This window comes from Panulirus ornatus, chromosome 63, assembly GCF_036320965.1.
Source record: "Panulirus ornatus isolate Po-2019 chromosome 63, ASM3632096v1, whole genome shotgun sequence".
NCBI lineage: Eukaryota > Metazoa > Arthropoda > Malacostraca > Decapoda > Palinuridae > Panulirus > Panulirus ornatus.
Genome location: NC_092286.1, coordinates 457,044 through 472,128, shown reverse-complemented (window position 1 = coordinate 472,128; position 15,085 = coordinate 457,044). Strand labels below are relative to the sequence as shown.

General features: G+C 42.1%; 1 protein-coding gene across 1 annotated transcript in view; it reads right to left on the bottom strand.

Moving 5' to 3' along the window:
• LOC139745909 (probable RNA-binding protein 19) overlaps positions 1-15,085 on the bottom strand; it is a 190,914-nt gene that overhangs the window by 28,091 nt on the left and 147,738 nt on the right. Inside the window, exon 12 of the mRNA XM_071656577.1 lies at positions 496-639. Within this exon, the coding sequence (XP_071512678.1) occupies positions 496-639 (144 nt within the window). The remainder of the gene's footprint in view (positions 1-495; positions 640-15,085) is intronic.

The following is a 15,085-nucleotide window of genomic DNA, read 5'->3' as shown; positions in this document are numbered from 1 at the left end:
ATGATGTTGAGATATAATATGTTTATATGGGATTTATTTTTTTCTTAGATCTTTTGATATCAATGTGACAAGTGAGACCTCTGGCAAAGTTTGGCAGAGAGATGGAGACACTAAGAGTTCATATTTCATTGTTACATACATCTGACCCAATTCTCCAACATTTCTTAATGGTTTCCTTCATATACAGAGCAAACAAAAGAGCATGCAAAATGAGCTAAGTCAGTGCTGCTGGCACTACAGTGAAGCTGAAGGTGCTGAAGCTACAGACAGGCCTAGCTTAGAGAGCCCATTGAACCTTCATTAGGCTGGCAACAAGACTCACAAAGAAATGACAAATTCTGAGTAATTATATTACTCAAGCTTTTCATTAATGGTTTATCCGATTGCTTCTTGCATCTTCACACAAAATAGTGTCAGTAACAAATGAATAATGGCCTTATAAACATGCATAATGTGCAGAAACCAAAGTTTACAACCTATCAATCTATCAAATGGTGTTTGCAATGGTAATCTAAAACAAGTTCTAATACATTTACCTTTGCATCGTCTCTTGAAACAAAATCAATGAAACCAAAACCTCTGTGCTCAGTGCTGCCACGCTTATTTGGCAAACGGACTGATTTTAGCTCACCAAATGTTCTGTAAGAAAATCAAGCAATGAATCAAGTGTATACTCAAATTGCATGACTGTTAAGAGTTACTTCCTATCAACCTAAATATATATGGATTTGCTATTACTGGAACTCCCTCTAACAGATTTTTCTCATTACACTGCTTTTTGAATAAGGCACCATTCTTCTGTTGTTCTTAAGAGGGTGACTGTGTTGTTGATTGGTTAGTTAGGATTTCAATGTATGAATGGATCATGTGAGGTGTCTGAGAATTGGTGGAATGCATGTATAGAGCCACTGTATAAAGGTATGGAGGAAAAAGGTGGGTGTTTAAATCACAAATCTTTAAGTTTGTTGAAAGTCCCTGATAAGTTGTATGCAAAAGAGATTGAGAGGGTGAAAGCATTTACAGAGCATCAGAGAGGAGGAGTGAAGTGATTTTCAGACAGGGTAGAGAATGTCTGGATTAGGTGTTTGCTTTAAACAGTGTGTGTGAGAAATAATTAACAGATGGATTTGTATGTGGCATCTGTGGGTCTGGATAAAGTATATGACAGGGATGATGGAGATGACTTGTGGAAGGTCTTAAGAATATATGGTGTGGGAAGAATGCTGCTAGAAGCAGAGGAAATTTTATCATGGGTGTAAGGCATGTGTACGAGCAGCAAGAGAGGAATGAATGGTTCCAAGTGAAGGTTGATCTGCTGCAGGGGTGTGTGAAGTCACCATGGCTGTTTGATTTGTTTATGATTAGGGTGGCCTGGGAAGGGAGTCAGTTATTCTTTGCAAATAATAAAGTACTGGTGGCAGATTCAAGTGAGCAACCGCAAATGTTGGTGAGTGAGTTTAGAAAAACGCATGAAAGGAGGAAGCTGAGAGTAAATGTGAATAAAAACAATGTTATGTTAAGCAGGGTTGAGAGACAGATTAATTGGGGTGTGAGACTGAATGGAGTAATTGGAGAGGGTGCAGTGCTTTCAGATACTTGGGAGAAGACATGGCAGATAATGGAACTAAGGAAGAGGGTCATAGGGTTGGGAGGGGGCCAAGGCTCTGGGGGTACTAGTGAAGAATGTGTGGAAAGAGAGATTGTTATCTGGAAGGGCAAAAATGGGTATGTTAGAAGGTATAATTGTCCCAACAATACTAAATGGATGCAAGGCCTGGACTATAGATGAGGATGTGCTGAGGAAAATGGATGAGTTGGAAATAAAATGTCTGATGACAATATGTAGTGTTAGATGGTTTGACTGAGAAAGTAATAAAAGAGTAAGAGAGAGATGTGTGTTAATAAAAAGAATGTGGTTGAGAGACCTGAAGAGGGTGTGCTGAAATGAGTTCAACATATGAAGAGAATAAATCAGTAAAGGTTGACAAAAAGGATATTGGTGTCAGGAGTGGAGGGAACAAGGAGAAGGGGCTCACCAAACTGGAGATGGAAGGATGGAGAGCTATCAATGGACTAAATCAGAGCAAGTGAAGTGGCTTAGGTAAAGTGTGGAAAGGTCTGCAGGGTCTGGTTGTGGATAGGGAGCTGTGGTTTACATGCATCACACATGACAGCTAGGAAAGTGTCACCTGTGAACCATTGTATGGTTCTTCCATAAGGAATGATGCCCGTTCTGTCTAATCATTGAAATTCCAGAGGATATGAGTGTAATGTGGATTCACACTGAATTGGGAATGCCAAACTGCTTTCATCATTTATTATTTTGGACAATTTTTGAGTCTCGCTGGCTCTGGAAACATTTCTCTGTAGCCCTCTGTCGTTGGCCAGTCAAGGGTAAGGCAAAAAAGACTAAGATGTGGCACTGGAGTTTTACAGATATGCTGAGGAGTAAGAGATGAGTGACTGAGGGTGATGGCGACAAATGTAATAAAAGGAGCGAATTTGTGAAGTTGAGATGCTTAAAATGTTTGCAGAAATAATATTAAAAGTTGTACAATCAATAGTTGGATACAAGGTCATGATTATTTATCTCTTTTTTTTATTTTGCTCTGTCGCTGTCTCCCGCGTTTGCGAGGTAGCGCAAGGAAACAGACGAAAGAAATGGCCCAACCCACCCCCATACATATGTATATACATACATGTCCACACACACAAATATACATACCTATACATCTCAATGTACACATATATATACACACACAGACACATACATATACACCCATGCACACAATTCACACTGTCTGCCTTTATTCATTCCCATCGCCACCTCGCCACACATGGAATACCATCCCCCTCCCCCCTAATGTGTGCGAGGTAGCAGCTAGGAAAAGACAACAAAGGCCCCATTCGTTCACACTCAGTCTCTAGCTGTCATGCAATAATGCCCGAAACCACAGCTCCCTTTCCACATCCAGGCCCCACACAACTTTCCATGGTTTACCCCAGATGCTTCACATGCCCTGATTCAATCCACTGACAGCACATCAACCCTGGTATACCACATCGATCCAATTCACTCTATTCCTTGCCAGCTTTTCACCCTCTTGCATGTTCAGGCCCCGATCACTCAAAATCTTTTTCACTCCATCTTTCCACCTCCAATTTGGTCTCCCACCCCTCCTCGTTCCCTCCACCTCCGACACAAATATCCTCTTGGTCAATCTTTCCTCACTCATTCTCTCCATGTGCCCAAACCATTTCAAAACACCCTCTTCTGCTCTCTCAACCACGCTCTTTTTATTTCCACACATCTCTCTTACCCTTACGTTACTTACTCGATCAAACCACCTCACACCACACATTGTCCTCAAACATCTCATTTCCAGCACATCCATCCTCCTGCGCACAACTCTATCCATAGCCCACGCCTCACAACCATACAACATTGTTGGAACCACGATTCCTTCACACATACCCATTTTTGCTTTCCAAGATAATGTTCTCGACTTCCACACATTCTTCAAGGCTCCCAGTATTTTCGCCCCCTCCCCCACCCTATGATCCACTTCCGCTTCCATGGTTCCATCTGATGCCAGATCCACTCCCAGATATCTAAAACACTTTACTTCCTCCAGTTTTTCTCCATTCAAACTTACCTCCCAATTGACTTGACCCTCAACCCTACTGTACCTAATTACCTTGCTCTTATTCACATTTACTCTTAACTTTCTTCTTTCACACTTTACCAAACTCAGTCACCAGCTTCTGCAGTTTCTCACATGAATCAGCCACCAGCGCTGTATCATCAGCGAACAACAACTGACTCACTTCCCAAGCTCTTTTTATTCTCCTTAAAATTTAATGATACTCTCTCACCCCAACTCTCATTTGCCCTCTTTTTCACCTCTTGCACCTTTCTCTTGACCTCTTGTCTCTTTCTTTTATACATCTCCCACTCAACTGCATTTTTTCCCTGCAAAAATCGTCCAAATGCCTCTCTCTTCTCTTTCACTAATAATCTTACTTCTTCATCCCACCACTCACTTCCCTTTCCAATCAACCCACCTCCCACGCTTCTCATGCCACAAGCATCTTTTGCGCAATCCATCACTGATTCCCTAGATACATCCCATTCCTCCCCCACTCCCCTTACTTCCATTGTTCTCACCTTTTTCCATTCTGTACTCAGTCTCTCCTGGTACTTCCTCACACAAGTCTCCTTCCCAAGCTCACTTACTCTCACCACCCTCTTCACCCCAACATTCACTCTTCTTTTCTGAAAACCCATACAAATCTTCACCTTAGCCTCCACAAGATAATGATCAGACATCCCTCCAGTTGCACCTCTCAGCACATTAACATCCAAAAGTCTCTCTTTCGCGCGCCTGTCAATTAACACGTAATCCAATAACGCTCTCTGGCCATCTCTCCTACTTACATACGTATACTTATGTATATCTCTCTTTTTAAACCAGGTATTCCCAATCACCAGTCCTTTTTCAGCACATATATCTACAAGCTCTTCACCATTTCCATTTACAACACTGAACACCCCATGTATACCAATTATTCCCTCAACTGCCACATTACTCACTTTTGCATTTAAATCACCCATCACTATAACCCGGTCTTGTGCATCAAAACCACTAACACACTCATTTAGCTGGTCCCAAAACACTTGCCTCTCATGATCTTTCTTCTCATGCCCAGGTGCATATGCACCCATAATCACCCATCTCTCTCCATCAACTTTCAGTTTTACCCATATTAATCGAGAATTTACTTTCTTACATTCTATCACATACCCCCACAACTCCTGTTTCAGTAGTAATGCTACTCCTTCCCTTGCTCTTGTCCTCTCACTAACCCCTGACTTTACTCCCAAGACATTCCCAAACCACTCTTCCCCTTTACCCTTGAGCTTCGTTTCACTCAGAGCCAAAACATCCAGGTTCCTTTCCTCAAACATACTATCTCTCCTTTTTTCACATCTTGGCTACATCCACACAAATTTAGACACCCCAATCTGAGTCTACGATGGTAATGAGCACTCCCCGCGTGAGTCCTCCTGTTTCCCATTTTTAGAAAGTTAAAATACAAGGAGGGGAGGATTTCTGGCCCCCCCGCTCCCGTCCCCTCTAGTCGCCCTCTATAAAGGAATAAAAAGGGCAATGCCGGGTGGAAGAGATAAGAAATGCTGTAAAACAGTTGAAAAAGGCATATGGTACATTGCTCAACAGGAAGGTACCAGTAGAATTTCAGCAAAGGAGAAGGGAAGAATAAGAAATATGTGAGCAGAATGTAAAGAAACTGAGAAGAAAGCAAAGAAAGGGTAGATGAAGATGCTGAAAGAAAGTTGAGTGAAACGTTTTGGGATAATAAGAAGCTATACTGGAAGGAAGTGAAAAAGGAATGAGGTGGTTGTAAGAGTGGAAATGCTAATGTGAGAAGAAAGGAAGTGGAGTTGCTGAATCAAAAGGGGGAAGTGAAAGGAAAATGGAAAGAGTATCATGAAGACCTGATGAATATGGGAGAAGGGGAGGCAGCAGTTGCTACATGCAGGGGTATGGAGGATACAAGTGCAATGGCCTACAGCAAAAAAGGGAGATAAGACAGGCAATAACGAGGTTGAAGGTAGGAAAGACACCTGGAGGGGATGGGATTATGGATGAAATGCTGAAGTTATTATTATTCTTATTATCATACTTGATCGCCATTTCCCACATTGGCGAGGTAGCATCAGAAAACAGATGAAGAAAGACCCATCCACTCATATACACACATAAGCACATACACGTATATATACATACACATACATTTCAACATACACATGTATACATACATATACATACACATGCACTAACATACAAAAACATATACAAAGACATACTTGCTCGACCTCATCCATTCCTAGCACCACCCCATCCCACAGGAAACAGCATTGCCACCCCCTGCATTCACAATGAAGCACCAATGAACAGATGAAGAAAGGCCACATCCACTCACACTCATTCTCTAGCTGTATTGTGCAATGCACCAAAACCACAGGTCCCTATCCACATCCAGATCCACTAGACCTTTCCATGGTTTACCCCAGATGTTTCACATGCCCTGGTTCGGTCTACTGAGAGCAAGTCGACCCCAGTATGAAATATTGTTCCAATTCACTCTATTTCGTGCATGCTTTTCACCTTTCTGCATGTTCAGGTCCCTATTGCTCAAAATCTTTTTCATTCCAACCTTTCACTTCCAATTTGGTCTTCCACTCCTCGTTCCTTACATCTCTGACACATATATCCTCTTTGTCAACCATTCTTTATACATTCTCTCCATATGTCCAAACCATTTCAAAACACCCTCTTCTGCTCTCACAACCATACTCTTTTTATTACCACACATCTCTCTTATTCTTTCAGTGCTTACTCAATCAAACCACCTAACACCACTAACCGTCCTCAAACATTTCATTTGCAACACATCAACCCTCCTCAACACAACCCTATTTATAGTCCATGCCTTGCAACCATATAATATTGTTGGAACTTTTATTCCTTCAAACATACCCATTTTTGCTCACTGAGATAATGTTCTCTCTTTCCACACATTCTTCATTGCTCCAAGAACCTTCGCCCCCTCCCCCACCCTAAGACTCATTTCTGCTTCCATGGTTCCATTTGCTGCCAAGTCCACTCCCAGATATCTAAAACACTTCACTTACTCCAATTTTTCTTCATTCAAACTTACACTTCAACTGACTTGCCCTAAAACCTACTGAACCTAATAACCTTGCTCTTATTTACATTTACTCTCAACTTTCTCCTTTCACACACTCTTCCAAACTCAGTCACCAACTTCCGCAGTTTCTCACTCAACTCAGCCACAGTGTTGTATCATCGATGAACAACTGACTCACTTCCCAGGCCCTCTTATCCTCAACTGACAGCATACTCACCCCTCTCCAAAACTCTTGTGTTTACCTCCCTAAACACATCATCCATAAACAAAGTAAAATAGCCATGAAGACATCCCATACCCCTGCCACAGACTGACCTCACTGAGAACCAATCACTCTCTTCTCTTCCTTCTCATACACATGCCTTACATCATTGGTAAAAACATCTATTTACTTCTAGCAGCTTACCTCCCACACCATATATTCTTTAGACCTTCCACAAAGCATCTCTATCACCCTATCATATGCCTTCTCCAGTTCCATAAATGCCACAGACATATTCATCTGTGTTTCTAAGTATTTCTGACACACGTTTTTCAAAGTAAACACCTGATCCACACATCCTTTACCACTTTCGAAATCATACTGCTCCTCCCCAGTTTGATGATCTATACATTCCTTCACCCTCTCATTCAATACCCTCCCATAGAGTTTTCCAAGTATACTCAACAAACTTATGCCTTTGTTGTTTGAATGCTCACCTTTATCCCCTTTGCCTTTGTACAGTGGCAACATACATGCATTCTGCCAATCCTTAAGCACTTCACCATAATCCATACATACAATGAATATACTTATCATCCAATCAACAACACATTCACCCCCTTTTTTAATAAATTCAAATGCAATACCATTCACTGCTGCCACCTTGCTGAATTTCATCTTCTGCAAGGCTTTCACTACCTCTTCTCTCTTAACCAAACCACCCTCCCAGATTCTCTCACTTGGCAAACCACCCCTACCAAAACACCCTACATCTGCCACTCTATCATCAAACACATTCAACAAACCTTCAAAACACTTACTACGTCTTCTTCTCACTTCATCACTACCTGTTATCACTTCCTCCCTTGCCCCTTTCACTGATGTTCCCATTTGTTCTCTTGTCTTAAGCATGTGATTTACCTCCTTCCAAAACATCTTTTTATCCTCCCTAAAGTTTAATGATACTCTTTGACCCCAACTCTCATTTGCCCTCTTTTTCAACCTTGCACCCTCCTCTTGACATCCTGCCACTTTTTCTTATACATCTCCCAGTCATTTGCACTCTTTCTTTGGTGGGATATTGGTGAAATTTTCAACTTCGTCGGATTTGCATGAAAATTTCATTATAGATGTTATTCCTTATGCTGAATTAGAATTTCAAGTGAAAAAAAATCCCCCTCCAAACATCTCTCTTTTCTCTTTCATGAGCAACTTTACTTCATTCCACCACTCACTACCCTTTCTAATCTGCCCACCTCCAACTTTCCTCATGCCACATGCATCTCTTGCACATGTCATCAATGCTTCTCTAAATCCATCTCATTCCTCACCCATTCTCCTCACTTCATTTGCTCTAACATTTTGCCATTTCTACACTCAATCTCTACTGGTATTTCTTCATACACGTCTCATTTCCAAGCTTGCTTACTCTCACCACTCTCTTCTTCCCAACATTCTCTCTTATTTTTTGAAAACCTCAACAAATTTTCACCTTTGCCTCCACAAGATAGTGATCAGACATCCCACCAGCTGCTCCTCTTTGCATATTTACATCCAAAAGTCTCTCTTTTATATGCCTATCAATCGATACGTAATCTAATAATGCCCACTGACCATCTCTCCTACTTTTATTTATTTATTTTGCTTTGTCGCTGTCTCCCGCGTTAGCGAGGTAGCGCAAGGAAACAGACGAAAGAATGGCCCTACCCACCCACATACACACGTATATACATACACGTCCACACACACACACACACATACATACCTATACATCTCAACGTATACATATATATATACACACACAGACATATACGTATATACACATGTACATAATTCATAGTCTGCCTTTATTCATTCCCATCGCCACCTCACCACACATGAAATAACTACCCCCTCCCCCCTCATGTGTGCGAGGTAGTGCTAGGAAAAGACAACAAAGGTCACATTCGTTCACACTCAGTCTCTAGCTGTCATGTAATAATGCACCGAAACCACAGCTCCCTTTCCACATCCAGGCCCCACAGAACTTTCCACGGTTTACCCCAGATGCTTCACATGCTCTGGTTCAATCCACAGACAGCATGTCGACCCCGGTATCTGACATCGTTCCAATTCACTCTATTCCTTGCACGCCTTTCACCCTCCTGCATGTTCAGGCTCCGATCACTCAAAATCTTTTTCACTCCATCTTTCCACCTCCAATTTGGTCTCCCACTTCTCCTCGTTCCCTCCACCTCCGACACATATATCCTCTTGGTCAATCTTTCCTCACTCATTCTCTCTATGTGACCAAACCACTTCAAAACACCCTCTTCTGCTCTCTCAACCACACTCTTTTTATAACCACACATCTCTCTTTCCCTATTATTACTTACTCGATCAAACCACCTCACACCACATATTGTCCTCAAACATCTCATTTCCAGCACATCCACCCTCCTCCGCACAACTCTATCTATAGCCCACACCTCGCAACCATATAACATTGTTGGAACCACTATTCCTTCAAACATACCCATTTTTGCTTTCTGAGATAATGTTCTCGACTTCCAAACATTCTTCAACGCTCCCAGAACTTTCGCCCCCTACCCCAACCTATGATTCACTTCCGCTTCCATGGTTCCATCCGCTGCCAAATCCACTCCCAGATATCTAAAACACTTCACTTACTCCAGTTTTTCTCCATTCAAACTTACCTCCCAATTGACTTGACCCTCAACCCTACTGTACCTAATAACCTTGCTCTTATTCACATTTACTCTCAGCTTTCTTCTTTCACACACTTTACCAAACTCAGTCACCAGCTTCTGAAGTTTCTCACACGAATCAGCCACCAGTGCTGTATCATCAGCGAACAACAATTGACTCACTTCCCAAGCTCTCTCATCCACAACAGACTGCATACTTGTCCCTCTTTGTAAAACTCTTGCATTCACTCCCTAACAACTCCATCCATAAACAAATTGAACAACCATGAAGACATCACATACCCCTGCCGCAAACCTACATTCACTGAGAACCAATCACTTTCCTCTCTTCCTACACGTACACATGCCTTACATCCTTGATAAAAACTTTTCACTGCTTCTAACAACTTGCCTCCCACACCATATATTCTTAATACCTTCCACAGAGCATCTCTATCAACTCTATCATATGCCTTCTCCAGGTCCATAAATGCTACATACAAATCCATTTGCTTTTCTAAGTATTTTTCACATACATTCTTCAAAGCAAACACCAGATCCACACATCCTCTACCACTGCTGAACCTCACTGCTCTTCCCCAATCTGATGCTCTGTACATGCCTTCATCCTCTCAATCAATACCCTCCCATAGAATTTCCCAGGAATACTCAACAAACTTATACCTCTGTAATTTGAGCACTCACTTTTATCCCCTTTGCCTTTGTACAATGGCACTATGCAAGCATTCCGCCAATCCTCAGGCACCTCACCGTGAGTCACACATACATTAAATAACCTTACCAACCAGTCAACAATACAGTCACCCTCCTTTCTTTTTTTTACAAATTCCACTGCAATACCATCCAAACCCGCTGCCTTGCCGGCTTTCATCTTTTGCATAGCTTTTACTACCTCTTCTCTGTTTAACAAATCATTTTCCCTAACCCTCTCACTTTGCACACCACCTTGACCAAAACACCCTATATCTGCCACTCTATCATCAAACACATTCAACAAACCTTCAAAATACTCACTCCATCTCCTCACATCACCACTACTTGTTATCACCTCCCCATTAGCCCCCTTCACTGAAGTTCCCATTTGTTCCCTTGTCTTACGCACTTTATTTACCTCCTTCCAATTCATCTTTTTATTCTCCCTAAAATTTAATGATACTCTCTCACCCCATCTCTCATTTGCCCTCTTTTTCACCTCTTGCACATTTCTCTTGACCTCCTGCCTCTTTCTTTTATACATCTCCCATTCATTTGCATTATTTCCCTGCAAAAATTGTCCAAATGCCTCTCTCCTCTCTTTCACTGATAATCTTACTTCTTCATCTCACCACTCACTACCCTTTCTAATCTGACCACCTCCCACTCTTCTCATGCCACAAGCATCTTTTGCCATCACTGCTTCCCTAAATACATCCCATTCCTCCCCCACTCCCCTTACCTCCTTTGTTCTCACCTTTTTCCATTCTGTACTCAGTCTCTCCTGATACCTCCTCACACAAGTCTCCTTCCCAAGCTCACTTACTCTCACAACTCTTTTCACCCCAACATTCTCTCTTCTTTTCAGAAAACCTCTACAAATTTTCACCTTCGCCTCCACAAGATAATGATCAGACATCCCTCCAGTTGCACCTCTCAGCACATTAACATCCAAAAGTCTCTCTTTTGCGTGCCTATCAATTAACACATAATCCAATAATGCTCTCTGGCCATCTCTCCTACTTACATACATATACTTATGTATATCTCTCTTTTTAAACCAGGTATTCCCAATCACCAGTCCTTTTTCAGCACATATATCTACAAGCTCTTCACCATTTCCATTTACAACACTGAACACCCCATGTATACCAATTATTCCCTCAACTGCCACATTACTCACCTTTGCATTCAAATCACCCATCATTATAACCCGGTCTCGTGCATTAAAACTACTAACACACTCATTCAGCTGCTCCCAGAACACTTGCCTCTCATGATCTTTCTTCTCATGCCCAGGTGCATATGCACTAATAATCACCCATCTCTCTCCATCCACTTTCAGTTTTACCCATATCAATCTAGAGTTTACTTTCTTACACTCTATCACACTCTATCACATACCCCCAACACTCCTGTTTCAGAAGTAGTGCTACTCCTTCCCTTGCTCTTGTCCTCTCACTAAGCCCTGACTTTATTCCCAAGACATTCCCAAACCACTCTTCCCCTTTACCCTTGAGCTCCGTTTCACTCAGAGCCAAAACATCCAGGTTCCTTTCCTCAAACATACTACCTATCTCTCCTTTTTTCTCGGTTACATCCACACACATTTAGACACTTCAATCTGAGCCTTCTTACCTACGTATAATTGGGTAAATCTCTCTTTTTAAACCAGGTAATGTCTGTTGACCATCTCCTACTCATATGTGTATACTAATGTATATCTCTTTTTTAAACCAGGTATTCTCAATCACCAATCTTTTTTCAGTACAAAAATCCACAAGCTCTTCACCATTTCCATTCACAGCACTAAATACCCCATGTACACCAATTATATCCTCAATTGCCACATCACTCAACTTCACATTCAAATCACACTCATTCAGCTGCTCCTAAAACACTTGACTCTCATGATTTTTCTTCTCATGACCAAGAGCATAAGCACCAATAATCACCCATCTCTCACCATCCACTTTCAGGTTTACCCACATCAATCTAGAATTTAATATCTTTACTCTATCACACACTCCCACAACTCCTGCTTCAGCAGTAGTGCTACTCCTTCCTCGGCTATTGTCCTCTCACCAAACCCTAACTTTACTTCCAAGATGTTTCCTAATTATTCTTCCCTTTATCCTTGAACTTTATTTCACTCAGAGCTAGGTTTCTTTCCTCAAACATTCTAACTGTCTCTACTTTCTTCTTATCTTGGTTACATCCACACAAATTCAAACACCCCAAGTTGAGCGTTCTAGGAGGATGGGCACTCCCTGCTTGACTCCTTCTGTTTCCCCTTTTAGAAAATGAAGTACAAGAAGGGGAGGGCTTCCAGCCCCTACTCCTGCCCCTTTGGTTGCCTTCTATAACATGTGGGGAATATGTGGGAAGGAGGTAAATAACACGTTTAAGACAAGAAAGCAAATGGGAACATCCGAGCAGGAGGCAGATGGGGATGTGATAACAGGTAGTGATGTAGTGAGGAGATGGAGTGAGTATGCTGAAGGTTTGTTGAATGTGTTTGTTGAAGGTTTGTTGAATGTGTTTGATGACAGAGTGGCAGATATAGGGTGTTTCAGCCAGGGTGGTGTTTTGATCTTTTTCACTCCATCCTTCCACCTCCACTTGATCTCCCACTTCTCCTTGTTCCCTCCACCTCTGACACATATATCCTCATTGTCAAGCTTTCCTCACTCATTTTCTCCACGTGACCAAACCATTTCAATACACTCTTCTGCTCTCTCAACCACACCCTTTTTATCACCACACATCTCTCTTACCCTTTCATTACTTACTCGATCAAACAACCTCACACCACATATTGTCCTCAAACATCTCATTTCCAACACATCCACCCTCCTCCACACAACCCTATCTATAGCCCATGCCTCGTATCCATATAACATTGTTGGCACCACTATTCCTTCAAACATACCCATTTTTGCTTTCCAAGATAATGTTCTCGCCTTCCACACATTTTTCAACGCTCCCAGAACTTTCGCCCCCTCCCCAACCCTGCGACTCACTTCTGCTTCCATGGTTCCATCTGCTGCCAAATTCACTCCCTGATATCTAAAACACTTCACTTCCTCCAGTTTTTCTCCATTCAAACCTATCTACCTAATGACTTGTCCCTCAACCCTACTATACCTAATAACCCTGCTCTTGTTTACATTTACTCTCAGCTTTCTCCTTCCACACACTTTATCAAACTCAGTCAGCAGCTTCTGCAATTTCTCACCCGAATCAGCCACAAGTGCTGTATCATCAGCGAACAACTGACTCACTTCCCAAGCCCTCTTATCCACAACAGACTGCATACCTTCCCCCTCTCTCCAAAACTCTTGCATTCACCTCCCTAATAACCCCATCCATAAACAAGATAAACAACCATGGAGACATCACGAACCCCTGCCGCAAGTCGACCCCAGTATACCACATCGTTCCAATTCACTCTATTCCTTGCATGCCTTTCACCCTCCTCTATGTTCAGGTCCCAATTGCTCAAAATCTTTTTCACTCCATCCCTCTACCTCAAATTTGCTCTCCCACTTCTCCTCGTTCCCTCCACCTCTGACACATACATCCTCTTGGTCAATCTTTCCTCACTCATTCTTTCTATGTGACCAAACCATTTCAATATACCCTCTTCCGCTCTATCAACCACACTCTTTTTATTATCACACATCTCTCTTCCCCTTTCATTACTTACTCGATCAAACCACCTCACACCACATATTGTCCTCAAACATCTCATTCCCTACATATCCACCCTCATCCCCACAACCCTCTCTATAGCCCACGCCTCGCAACCATATAACATTGTTGGAACCACTATTCCTTCAAACATACCCAATTTTGCTGTCTGAGATAACATTCTTGCCTTCCACACATTCTTCAACACTCCCAGAACCTTCACCCCCTCCTCCACCCTGTGACTCACTTCCACTTCCATGGTTCCATCCGCTGCTATATTCACTTCCAGATATCTAAAATACTTCACTTCCTCCAGTTTTTCTCCATTCAAACTTACCTCATAACTGACTTGTCCCTCAACCCTATTGTACCTAATAACCTTGCTCTTATTTACATTTCCTCTCAGCTTTCTTCTTTCACATACTTTACCAAACTCAGTCACCAGCTTCTGCAGTTTCTCACCTGAATCAGCCACCAGCGCTGTATCATCAGCAATCAATAAGTGACTCACTTCCCAAGCCCTCTCATCCACAACAGACTGGATACTTGCCCCTCTCTCCAAAACTCTTGCATTCACTTCCCTAACAACCCAGTCCATAAACAAATCAAACAACCATGGAGACATCATGCACCCCTGCCGCACACCGACATTCACTAGGAACCAATCACTTTCCTCTCTTCCTACTCGTACACATGCCTTACATCCTCGATAAAAACTTTTCACTGCTTCTAACAACTTGCCTCCCACACCATATACTCTAAATACCTTCCACTGAGCATCTCTATCAACTCTATCATATGCCTTTCCCAGATCCATAAATGCTACATACAAATCCATTTGTTTTCTAAGTATTTCTCACATACATTCTTCAAAGCAAACACCTGATCCACACATCCTCTACCACTTCTGAAACAACACTGCTCTTCCCCAATCTGATGCTCTGTACATACCTTCACCCTCTCAATCAATACCCTCCCATATAAATTCCCAGGGATACTCAACAAACTTATACCTCTGAAATTTGAGCATCAATCCTCAGGCACTTCACCATGA